Below are 12,199 nucleotides of genomic sequence, written 5' to 3'. Positions count from 1 at the left end.
GCGCACACATTTTTTTGTGGCTCCCAGGTTTTCCTTTTGTGAGGGAACCGGTTCCGAGTGGCTCTTTCACTGTTTCAGGTTGCTGACCCCTGGGCTAGAGGATCCTGCCGAATTTGCTGATCCCATCCTGAAGATTTCCAAGTCTTATCCAGATCTCAATAAGGAGTACTTTGCAAAGAACAGTTACCACAACAGAAACTCTATCTTTACTGCTGACATACCTGGTGAAGAAAGGAAGAATCTCCAGAGAGGGCCAGCAAGTTTTTTTTTCAGAAGGTAAGGCGGAGATGTTTTTCTGTGAATCCAGATATTTTGCACTTGATGCAGTTGCAGTGAGAAAGGGGAATTGAGCTGGGCCAAGCTGGAACCTTTCTCAGAAAGAGAAAAAGGAACTTGTGCAATATGGATCTCTGACTTTTGCAACTTCAGCTGTTATTCCACACAAGGTGCAAAGGAGGTGCTTAAAGATAACAATCATATCAAAAAGTGACAGGATTTAAAGTGCCGTGAATTGAGATCTGATACACAGGGTGATTTGCAAGAAATGAAAGGATGAGGGGAGGGACATGATAGCAGCGTTCCAATATCTCAGGGGCTGCCATAAAGAAGAAGCACCTGAGGACAGAAGCACCTCGGGGCAGGACAAGAAGCAACGGATGGAAACTGACCAAAGAGAGAAGCAACCTAGAACTAAACAGAAATTTCCTGACAGTTAGAACAATTAATCAGTGGAACAACCTGCCTCCAACACTGGAAGTCCTTAAGAAGAGACTGGACAGCCATTTGTCTAAAATGATATAGGGTTTCCTGCCTGAGCAGGGGGTTGGACTAGATGACCTCCAATATCGCTTCCAACTTTATTGTTATTGTTATTATTTAATGCAGCTCTTAAGAATCCTCTTGTTAGACAGAGACCATGGAATATCAGAGATGGAAGGAACCTTCAAGGTCTTCTAGTCCAACTCCCTGTTCAAGCAGGAGACCCTATACCGGGGGTGTCAAACTCAATTTCATTGAGGGTCGCATCAGCATTAAGGTTGCCCTCAAAGGGGCCAGTTGCTGTCCCCTTCTCTCCCTCAGGCTTGCCCCACAAAAGCTTCTCCCCTCCTGTCTCCTCTTTCCCTCAGGTGTGCCCCACAGAATCCTCCCCTCTCCTAATCCCTTCTTTCCCTCAGGCTTTCCCCACAGGAGCCCCCCCTCCTATCCCTTTCTTCTCCCTCACGCTTGCCCCACAGGAGCCTTCCCTCTCCTATCCCCTCTCTCCCTCAGGCTTGCCCCACAGAAGCCCCCCTTCTCCTATCCCCTCTCCCCCTCAGGCTTCTCTCACAGAAGCCCCCCTTCTCCTATTCCCTTCTTTCCCTCAGGCTTGCCCCACAGGAGCCTTTCCTCTCCTAATCCCCTCTCTCCCTCAGCCTTGCCCCACAGAAGCCCTCCCTCTCCTAATCCCTTCTCTCCCTCAGGCTTGTCTCACAGAAGCCCCCCTCTCCTAATCCCTTCTTTCCCTCAGGCTTGCCCCACAGAAGCCTTCCCTCTCCTAATTCCTTCTCTCCCTCAGGCTTGCCCCACAGGAGCCCCCCCTTTCCTATCCCTTTCTCTCTCTCAGGCTTGCCTCACAGAAGCCTCCCTCTCCTAAACCCTTCTTTCCCTCAGGCTTGCCCCACAGAAGCCTCCCCTCTTCTAATCCCTTCTTTCCCTCAGGCTTGCCCCACAGGAGCCCCCCCTATCCTATCCCTTTCTCTCTCTCAGGCTTGCCTCACAGAATCCCCCCTTCTCGTATCCCCTTCTCTCAACTGACTGAAATATTTAAGTTGTATGTGTATGAATGTGTATATATACCAAATGATGAGAGTCTGATTGCAAAATCTTATAAATTGTTATTGAGTTTAATCTTAAAGAGGACTACGTAAAAGATTGTATGTTTAAAAGGACGGAAAATTTGGTTATAATATTATGCTTGATCAACGGGAAAATGTGGACACAAGGTTTGAAATGAGTTATAATTGGAAAGAATTGTTTGATAAAATGATGTATCCTTTTAACTTCTGACAAATTATCAAAGATGTACTGGATAGGGAGGTATTAAAAAATGTTGGAAATGTTAACGGTCTGAAGGTACTTTTTACTAGCTTTGGTGGACATGTCAGAAGGCTAAGAAATTCTGGAATCAGATATCTATTTTGGTTCAAAAGAATTTGAAAATATATGTAAAAATTTAACTCGAAGCTTCTTCTTTTTTTTTTAGCAATGGCAATGAATAGTTGGAAAGAATTTTTATATATGACATCAGTGACTAGGTTGTTAGATGCCCCAAAATGAAAAGAAGAATATATATCCATAAAGCAAGAGTTAAATTTGAAAGCAATGGAGCTAGCTGAGATGGTGAAACTGTTTTGGTCTTGGTGTTCTCTGAGCTTGTTTGTTTTATTGCAGATGCTTTGGTAAACGTACATCGTAATCAAAGAATAACCAACTCAACAAACAATCCAACATTAAGCAACGGCCATCAACTATCAATTACCAACACCACTGGCACCAATACTGATGGGGTAAACCACTTGTACATAAACATAAAGTAAAACTCTCTCCCTTCTAGCTCTGATGATGTTACCTGACTGGGCAATGAAACATCTGCACCCACTCAGAGAACACCAAAGATCCCACATTTCAACTCTGAGCTACAAATATTCTACTAATTGACTGTGTTGCTTACAGACAATAACTGGAACAAATTTCTTGGAATTTGGAGACCCCTGTTATATTTTTCCCCAGATAAGGCAAATATATATAGAGATAGATGATAGATAGATAGATAGATAGATAGATAGATAGATAGAGAGATAGATAGATAGAGAGAGAGAGAGAGAGAGAGAGAGAGAGAGAGAGAGAGAGAGAGAGAGAGAGATACTTTTTACTTTACTTTTTACTTTTATTAAATTTGTATACCGCCCTTCTCCCGAAGGACTCAGGGCGGTGAACAGGGCATATATAAATAGCAAATACAAAAATTAAAAGGGAATTAAACAAGTGCCCAGATAAAAACAATAACAATATAAGAAACCCATTAAAAACCCTAACGTCCCCCATCAGGCCAGACCAGCTTGTTCAAATAAATGGGTCTTCAGACCATGCCGGAAGGAGCGAAGGTCCGATGCCATCCGGAGCTGAACCGGCAGTTGGTTCCATAGAGCCGGAGCGCCCACAGAGAAGGCCCTCCCCCTGGGGGCCACCAGTCGACATTCTCTGACCGGAGGCACCCTGAGGAGGCCCTCTCTGTGGGAACGCACAGGGCGGAGAGAAGTTGACGCCGACAGCAGGTGGTCCCCGAGATAGATAGATAGATAGATAGATAGATAGATAGATAGATAGATAAATAGATAGATAGATAAGTGTTTCACTTTGGGACATGAAGATAAAATCTGATCTGAATAGATAAATATTGTGGTTAGTGATATTGTGGTTAGTTATTCTGTTAGATTAAAATTAGGAGAAGAATAGAATATGTTTTAATAAAATAATTTAAATCAATTTTTCACTTGATTTCAAATTAAATGAATTATATTGGTTGACAATGAGATTTTTTTGGGACAATTGCCAAATGCAATAAACTGGTTTTAGGTATATGTTACTGGAAGGAAAAAGCAATCCCTGCTGCATTACGGATCCCAGCGAAACATTTGCATGTATGCAGGTATCCTTAGGGTGCCATAGTTATGGATGAGAAATATTGGTTACAAAGTTGGCATTTCTGGATGTAATACAGATATTTTCGACTTATTTTTGTTTCTTTGCATGTTTAATATTTTTAAAAAGGCATATGCTACTGACTACGCTTATGCACATATGTAACATCTTTTGCTATGATACATGATCACTGCTTGTCCAAAATTTTAATATACAGATAATGCCACCAGAAATTATTTTAGACTTTTTAATAAATGTTGTTATTGATGTTAAGCTCCCCATGGAAAACATCATATATTGTTATGTATATACTAGGTTAATTATTTAAAGACTGAAGTGCAACATAACTTGATTCTAAATAATCTATTTTTCAAAACACACAACAGTCCAAACAGTAAAAGTAAAGTCCAAACTAAGAATATTTCATTCTTAAGAATTGTTTAGATTCAAAATAGTTTTCAAGAGTGTACAAAAGATACATTTTTTTTTTCTAGAATCAGCTAAATTAGACATATTACATTGAGAAAAATGTTTCTCATTTCTTTCCTGTTACCATTGATTTCATTGCAGAGATGTTAACATAAGAAATAGATTATTTTGTTATCTAATTTTACCTTCCAAAAGACAGAAGCAGATGAAAAATGTGAGGTTCTTTCCTGTTGGCTTTTTTGAATTAGCTGTTTTAGATTCTAAAAGTTTAATTCCTAAAGAAGTAATCCTGTAAATAATTTTAATGTCGTCCTCTATTGCAGGTTACTTTATGACTCAAGGACTTCAACTCCCAGAATTCCTGAGCCAGAATAGCTCAGCTTGGAAACCTCTCCCTTTCCCCTCAGCCATGGCTGGCTCAGGATTTCTGGGAGTTGAAGTCCACGAGTCATAAATAAAGGGCCACGATTACCTAGCTCTACAATAGGCTTAGGAAAGCCAATAGGGGAGCTGTTGTTTTTTTTTAAAAAAGGTTCTGGAACGTTCTGAGTGTTCTATGAGAAAAAAAGGCCCTGCTTCCATCTATGTTCTTTTGGACACATTGCACAATGACAGTAGTGGGGGCAACCCAGGTGCCTCTACTGCACAGGTGACCTTTAGCACCAAGAGCTGTTTCCAAGATGGCAATCCTTTCACTCTGTATGTAGACTTTGGAAAAGAAAATAATTCCTGATGCAGCTGCTGGGCATAACTATCAAATGTTCAAGTGCAGGAATCCAAGAAAAATATAACAAACTTCTAAGAATAGATTCTTTATTGCTCTTTGCCAATAGACAGGAATCTTGCCAGAGTAAAGCACACTCAGCATATCTATCAGATAAATCCTATGCAAGTTTTAGAGAGGATCACTTCTGATCCTCTTTCTGCATACCAATGACTCAAAGCTGATTTGCCTTTTAGCTCCTTGTGAAAGAGGCCTTACCTCCTGCAAACATGTCTCCAATTGCATAGCAAAAATCAAATGAAATATTTATTTTGGTCATAGTACAGCATAAAAAGGTCAGAATGCAAACAAAAGCTAAAAAAATATACAATACATAAAATGTATCTCTATCTGTATCAATTCTATCTCTATCTCATCTATCATCATTATATCATCACCTATCTCTTTCTCTATATCTATCTATCTATCTATCTATCTATCTATCTATCTATCTATCTATCTATCTATCTATCTATCTATCTATCTATCTATCTATCTATCTATCTATCTATCTATCTATCTATCTATCATCGTCATCATCTATAGAAATACACAAACACAAATAGACAAACCTTTACAAAAACCCAGTGTTCCAAAAGTAGCCACATTTACAGAATTAGGGAATACAAACCCAGATGAGGTTTGTGAACGAGCAGGAAAGTCTACTAGGGTCCTTCTAATTTAGAACTTTGCCAGGTGAGGTTGGTGCCAGCTGGAAATAAGGACTGGAAATGTCTATAAAAGATTGGCAGGAAGGAAGTCTTACAATGATAGAAGCCATGTATCTTCAGTGAAGAAAGAAAGCCACTAATTAATGATTATTAATAATGAACTCATATTTTAAAATATAATTGAATGATATTATGTAACCGTAACCTCTATGGCAGATTTTCCCCTTTTCTTTCATCTCCATTACATGTATATAAATGGGCATGTCACAAAAAGAAATGCATAAAATAAATTACACATTAAAAAAATTATTCAATAAGACTTATTCACAACAGTAATTATAATGAAATAAAAAGGAACTACATCGACTAAAATATTTCCTGTTAAACAAGTGCTTCAGATTGAAAAATACTGAGACAGCGATACTTCCTATTTCCATATCTTTGTTTTTAAGTACTTTGCTTAGTAAATTGTATCCATTCTGTATATTCTCAAGGAAAGCATATTTTTTGTCCCAAATAAACCTGTAGCTTCAAATATTGTATATGCAATATTTACGACCCTTCACAACTGGTCTTCCTTCATGGTTTGCTGCTCTTCCAGGCTGCCCTTCTCATCCTTGAAAACTCTTTCCAGAGCAGCCTTGTATGACGCTCTGGGCTGTTTCTTTCCTCTCTTCTTCCTCCCAATGAGGAAATAAAGGAGGGGGTTGATGCTGCTGTTGAGAGAGGCACATCCTATCCCGATGGTCATGAGGAGGAGATTATAGGTATCAAAATATTCAATGACATAAAAGACATTCATTGGGAGAGAGAAAAGGAGGAAGGAAAGGAGAGCCAGCAAGATGGTGGTGAGCAACTTCCTTTGATTGTGTTGCGATTTACACCTCATGTGAATCCAGAGGGTCACAGTAGACACAATCATGAGAGGTGTACAAAGTAAACCATTCACAATCAGCTGATAAAGGAAAGGTGAACTTCCAGAGCTTCTGGTCTGGTGGAGAAGGAAGTGCACCGCAGAGAGCAGGAAGGAGAGGATCCATATGAGGCCACCAACCAGGGTGGACAAATATGGAGGACGATGGCAGCGATGCCAAAGTGGGAAGAGGACAGCCACACACCTGTCCAGGCTGATGGCCGTCAGCAGAAACTGGCTAGCAGAATAGGTGAAGAAAAAGAACTCAAAAAGTAAGAAGAAAATGGTATCAACCATGTATGTTCTTTGATTCAAAGTTAACACAGTCACAAATGTAGCTGCCACAATGAGGGATGTGAGGACCCCAAAATCGGCGATGGAGAGATTCAGGATGTAGGTGGTGAAAGAATTCCTCTTAATGGAAAAGGCCAGGAGATAAATGGTCCTTCCATTTCCTACCAGGCCCAAAATGCAAATAAGGGCAATGAATCCATTGATAAGATTTCGTGTTAAATTATCAAACAGTTGAGCATAAGGGGAAGAAAAAAAATGTGGTATTTCAGAAATATTTGGAGGAATTTTTGTAGTATTGAAAGGAAAGTTGACCATTTTAGACCCATTCTCAGAGATTTCAACATTACTGATTATCCTAATAACAAAAAGAGACAGAAATAGAATCAGTTCTTGTTAGAGAAATACATACATATATACTGTACATACATACATACACACAAATGCACATACACACACACATACACAAACATTCACACACACACAAACACACAGGCAGTCACACAAACACACGAACAGACACACATTTTCTAACTTACTCATATCAACACATATCTGCTTTTTGACTGCCTGATGGTAATTACATCAGGTTGGAGAATTGCTACACTCAATGATGACCCATATTTCTATGCAAAATCCTTCAAAGTGCATTTTAGGACAACTGACACCATTTCCCTTTATTAGCCATTGTGGCTGAGGGCAGAGTTGCGTAACCTGGTATTTGAAAAGGCAAACGGCAACACAAACAAAGGAGAAAAGTTTTTTTGGGGAAGAAACACTAATTGTTTAATATTTACATTCTTTAGAGCAGACATGACAAACCTGAAACATCACGTGATGTTGGTGACGTATTGGAGCTTTTTCCCCATTGCTGACAGCGGGGTGGGTGCAGTTTCCTGGTGACGCATCCAGCCCACAGTCCAGCAGTTTGACACCCTTTTGTCAAGCCCCGTGGGCCTGACACTTCATGGGGGGAACAACTATGTGTATCGGCCCTGTGTCTGCCACCCAACTGGCCTCAGGTGGCCTGGGCCCTGCCTCCGAGCTGTCGCATCACCAGCCTGACCTTCTTGCTGCTGCAGGCTTTCCTGGACACCTCCGTATGCCGGTTGGCTTCCAATTGCCTCTGGTGGCTGCGCCTGTGTAGGCAGGTCTTCTGGCTGTGCCTCCCTACTCCCAGCTGGTCTCGCCGTCCTCTGCCACTTGCCAGGTGGTCGCCATGCTTGTACAGACGGATCGTCCAGCTGGACCTGCCCATTCCCAGCTGGTCCCGTCACCCTCAGCCACTCGCCAGCTAGTTCCAGGCATGCTGGCAGCTGCGGACACACAAACGGTCCCTCTGGCTGCATTTATCAGTTGCCAGATGACGTCTGGGCCCTCAGTCACTAGCTGGTGGCTTTCCAGGACCCAGGTAGACATTGCTAAACACCTGGGCCCTCCTGGCCGGTCTACCATTGGACAACTGTTTAGTGGTGAGGCTCAGGATGCTTTAGGGTTCGTGGAGGCCAATTCAGGGTGTGGAACACCAGGTGTGGCCAGACGTAGTGGGGTTGGATGTCTGGGGTTCAGGGTGGGGGTTACCTGGGGAACTGAAGGGGAGGGGGAAAGTATATATGGCTGCATGGGCAGATGTTGGTTTGTGATGTGGGGACAGAGCTTGTGTGCCTGCTGGCTATTTATATGCGTTGGAAGCAATGTGCTGCCAACACTGACTTTGTTTCCTTTGGAGCTGAATAAAGCGACCTTTGGTTTGTCACCCATTCCTGCTGGCTTTGTGAGTGTGCTTCTACCCGCGGACGTGGTCATGACAGTAAGTCAGTGTTCCCTTATTTTTCTTTCTGTTGTTCACCTCTACCTGTCCTATTGGTTGCGCTTAGGCATGGCAAAGGGAACACAGGGGGCTGCCCCAGTGGCTGATGAGGGAGAGCCATGGCTATAACGTCATTTGGACAGTCATCGCCCTGTTCTCTAAGCAGGCGCATTTTGTGCCGTGCAAAGGATTGCTGTCAGCCCGGCGGCTGGCATGAATGTTTATCACCCACATCTACCGCCTGCATGGAGTGCCTCATCGAATCTTCTCTGACCAAGGGGTGCAGTTTACGGCCCAGTTCTGGAGGGAGTTTGTCCGCTTCATAGGATTCTCCCAGGGTTTTACTTCAGCATACCATCCTAGTACCAATGGGGCAGCAGAGCGTGCAAATGCTGTGGTGGAGCGATATTTACGGTGTTACGTGTGATATCAGCAATCGTATTGGGTGGACCTGTTGGTGTTTGCTGAAGTGGCACATAACAACGCAGTCCATAGTAGTATGGGATTCTCCCCTTACATTGTGGTATCTGGTCATGACTTCGTCCCCATCCCTGTTTATGACCAGGGGAAGCCCCTCCCATGTCAGCCCAAGGAATGGATGGAACAAATGGGGGAGGTGTGGGGAATGGTGACGAAGGCATTAGAGAAAGCTGCAGAGATGAGCAAAGAACAGGCAGATAGGAAAAGAAGGCCCTTTGAACCCTTCAGGGTGGGGGACCTAGTTTACCTGTCCACCAAATATCTACGGCTCCAAGTACCATGTAGAAAACATGGTCCCAGGTTCCTAGGGCCTTTCCGGGTAACACAGGTAATCAACCCTGTGACAGTGCGGCTCTAGTTGCCAAAGTTTTTGGGTAAGATTCATCCAGTTTTTCACAGTACCCTGCTGAAGCCTACCAGGGTAACACCCCATGGATTAGGGGAGGGGGCCCCTGAACCTGTACATGGTGACCAATTTGAAGTACAGGAAATCCTCGACTCTAGGGTGAGAGAGGGAGAGTACAATCCCTGATATTGTGGAAAGGTTACCCTATGATGAAAGCCTCATGGGTAACTGAGGTGGACGTTCATGCACCCTGCCTGGTCTGGGCATTCCATCGCAAGCACCCAAAGAAGCCAGGTGGGAGATGGGTGGAACCCTCCGGTTGTGTGGCTGGTCACTCAGATGCAACCTCTTGTCTTCCAGGTAGAACTTTGGTAGGGGGAGCTGCCTGTTGAGCCCCATGGCCCCGACACTTCATGTTGGGGACAACTACATATATTGGCCCTGCGTCTCCCACCCAAGTGGCCTCGAGTGGCCTGGGCCCTGCCTCCAAGCTGTCGCATCACCAGCCTGACGTTCTTGCTGCTGCAGGCCTTCCCGGACACCTCCGTATGCCGGTCGGCCTCCAATTGCCTCTGGTGGCCATGCCTGCACAGACAGGCCTTCTGGCTGGGCCTGCCTACTCCAGGCTTGTCTTGCCGTCCTCTGCTGCTTGCCAGCTGGTCGCCGCACCTGCACAGAAAGGTTCTCCAGCTGGACCTGCCCATTCCCAGCTGGTCCTGTCACCCTCGGCCGCACACCACCTGGTTCCAGGCATGCTGGCAGCTGCGGACACACAAATGGACCCTCCGGCTGTGCTTATTGGTTTCCAGACAACATCTGGGCCCTCGGTTGCCATCTGGTGGCTTTCCAGGACCCAGGTAAAGGGTCCTGGAAAGGCAAAGGTAAAGGCAAAGGTTCCCCCGCACATGCGTGCTAGTTGTTTCCGACTCTAGGGGCCGGTGCTCATCTCCGTTTCAAAGCCAAAGAGCCAGCGTTTGTCCGAGGACGTCTCTGTGGTCATGTGGCCGGAATGACTAGACGCCAAAGGCGCACAGAACGCTGTTACCTTCCCACCGTAGTGGTCCCTATTTTTCTACTTGCATTTTTACGTGCTTTCGAACTGCTAGGTTGGCAGAAGCTGGGATGAGTAACAGGCGCTCACTCTGTTACGCGGCACTCGGGATTCGACCCGCCAAACTGCCGACTTTCTGATCGACAAGCTCAGTGTCCTAACCCACTGAGCCACCGCGTCCCTAGGACCCAGGTAGACACGGCTAAATACCTGGACCCTCCTGGCCAGTCTACAGTTGGACAACTGTTTAGTTTAGTTTTAGTTTAGTTTTATTTGATTTCTATACCGCCCTTCTCCCTAGGGACTCAGGGCGGTTCACAGGGCATATATAAATAACGATACAAAAGTTAAAAGGAAATTAAACCAGTGCCCAGTTAAAAAACAACAATAATAAAGTACTAAAAAACACCAATTTAAAAACCCATATTCCCCCATCAGGCCAGACCAGCTAATTCAAATAAGTGGGTCTTCAGCCCGCGACAGAAGGATCAGAGGTCTGATGCCATCCGGAGCTCAACCGGCAGTTGGTTCCATAATGCCGGAGCGCCCACAGAGAAGGCCCTCCCCCTGGGGGCCACCAGTCGACATTCCCTGACCGGAGGCACCCTGAGGAGGCCCTCTCTGTGGGTACGTACTGGGCGGAGGGAAGTTGATGCCGGCAGCAGGTGGTCCCTGAGGTAACCCGGACCCATGCCATGTAAGGACTTAAAGATCATGACCAAGACCTTGAACCTCACCCGGAAGACAACTGGTAACCAATGCAGCTCGCGGAGCAAAGGTGTAACATGGGAGTACCGGGAAACTCCCAAGACAACTCTCGCGGCCGCATTCTGTACCAGTTGGAGCCTCCGAGTGGTCTTCAAGTGAAGCCCCATGTAGAGAGCATTACAGTAGTCAAGGTGAGAGGTCACGAGCGCATGAGTGACCGTACACAGGGCATCCCGGTCCAGATAGGGCCGCAACTGGCGCACCAGGCGAACCTGGGCGAAAGCCCCCCTAGTCATGGCCACTATATGATCTTCCAGAGTAAGCCGTGAATCTAGGAGGACTCCCAAGTTGCGAGCCCTATCCACGGGTGGTAAGAGCTCACCCCCCATAGAAAGAGATGGAACATTTTGAATGTCCTGGGATGCCGGAATGTACAGCCACTCAGTCTTGTCAGGGTTGAGTTGAAGTCTGTTCCTCCCCATCCAGACCCGAACCGCCTCCAGGCAACGGGACATCACAGCGAGGGCATCACTGGGGTGGTTTGGGGTTGAAAAGAAAAGTTGGGTATCATCGGCATATTGATGATACCCAACTCCAAAACCACGAATGATCTCACCCAGCGGTTTCATGTAGATGTTGAACAGGAGAGGCGAGAGAACCGACCCCTGAGGAACTCCACAAACGAGAGACCTAGGGGCCGATCTCTGCCCCCCTGCCAACACCGACTGCGAGCGTCCCAGGAGATAGGAGGAGAACCACTGAAGAACTGTGCCTCCCACTCCCAATCCCCTGAGGCGCCGCAGCAAGATACCATGGTCGATGGTATCGAAAGCCGCCGAGAGGTCTAATAGGACTAGGACAGAGTAATATCCCCTGTCCCGAGCCCTCCAGAGATCATTCACCAGAGCGACCAATGCCGTCTCCGTGCTGTACCCGGGCCTGAAACCCGATTGGTAGGGGTCCAAATAATCCGCTTCATCCAGGACCAGAGGGAGCTGATGCGCCACCACACTCTCAACAACCTTCGCAAGAAAGCGAAGGTTGGAGACTGGACGA

General features: G+C 45.3%; 1 protein-coding gene across 1 annotated transcript; it reads right to left on the bottom strand.

Moving 5' to 3' along the window:
- Positions 1–6,106: 6,106 nt before the first annotated feature.
- Positions 6,107–7,969, bottom strand: LOC308666734 (proto-oncogene Mas-like; the record flags this gene model as incomplete). Its single annotated transcript, XM_081325629.1, has 2 exons — positions 6,107–7,106; positions 7,923–7,969. 2 exons carry the CDS (start codon positions 7,967–7,969, stop codon positions 6,107–6,109), a joined length of 1,047 nt encoding a protein of 348 aa, XP_081181755.1.
- Positions 7,970–12,199: the final 4,230 nt, after the last annotated feature.

The sequence above is a fragment of the Vipera berus genome (genome assembly GCF_964194415.1).
Source record: "Vipera berus genome assembly, chromosome: 3".
NCBI classification, from domain to species: Eukaryota; Metazoa; Chordata; class Lepidosauria; order Squamata; family Viperidae; genus Vipera; species Vipera berus.
The sequence above is the reverse complement of the archived record's forward strand: the minus strand, read 5'-3'. Positions and strand labels throughout refer to the sequence as shown.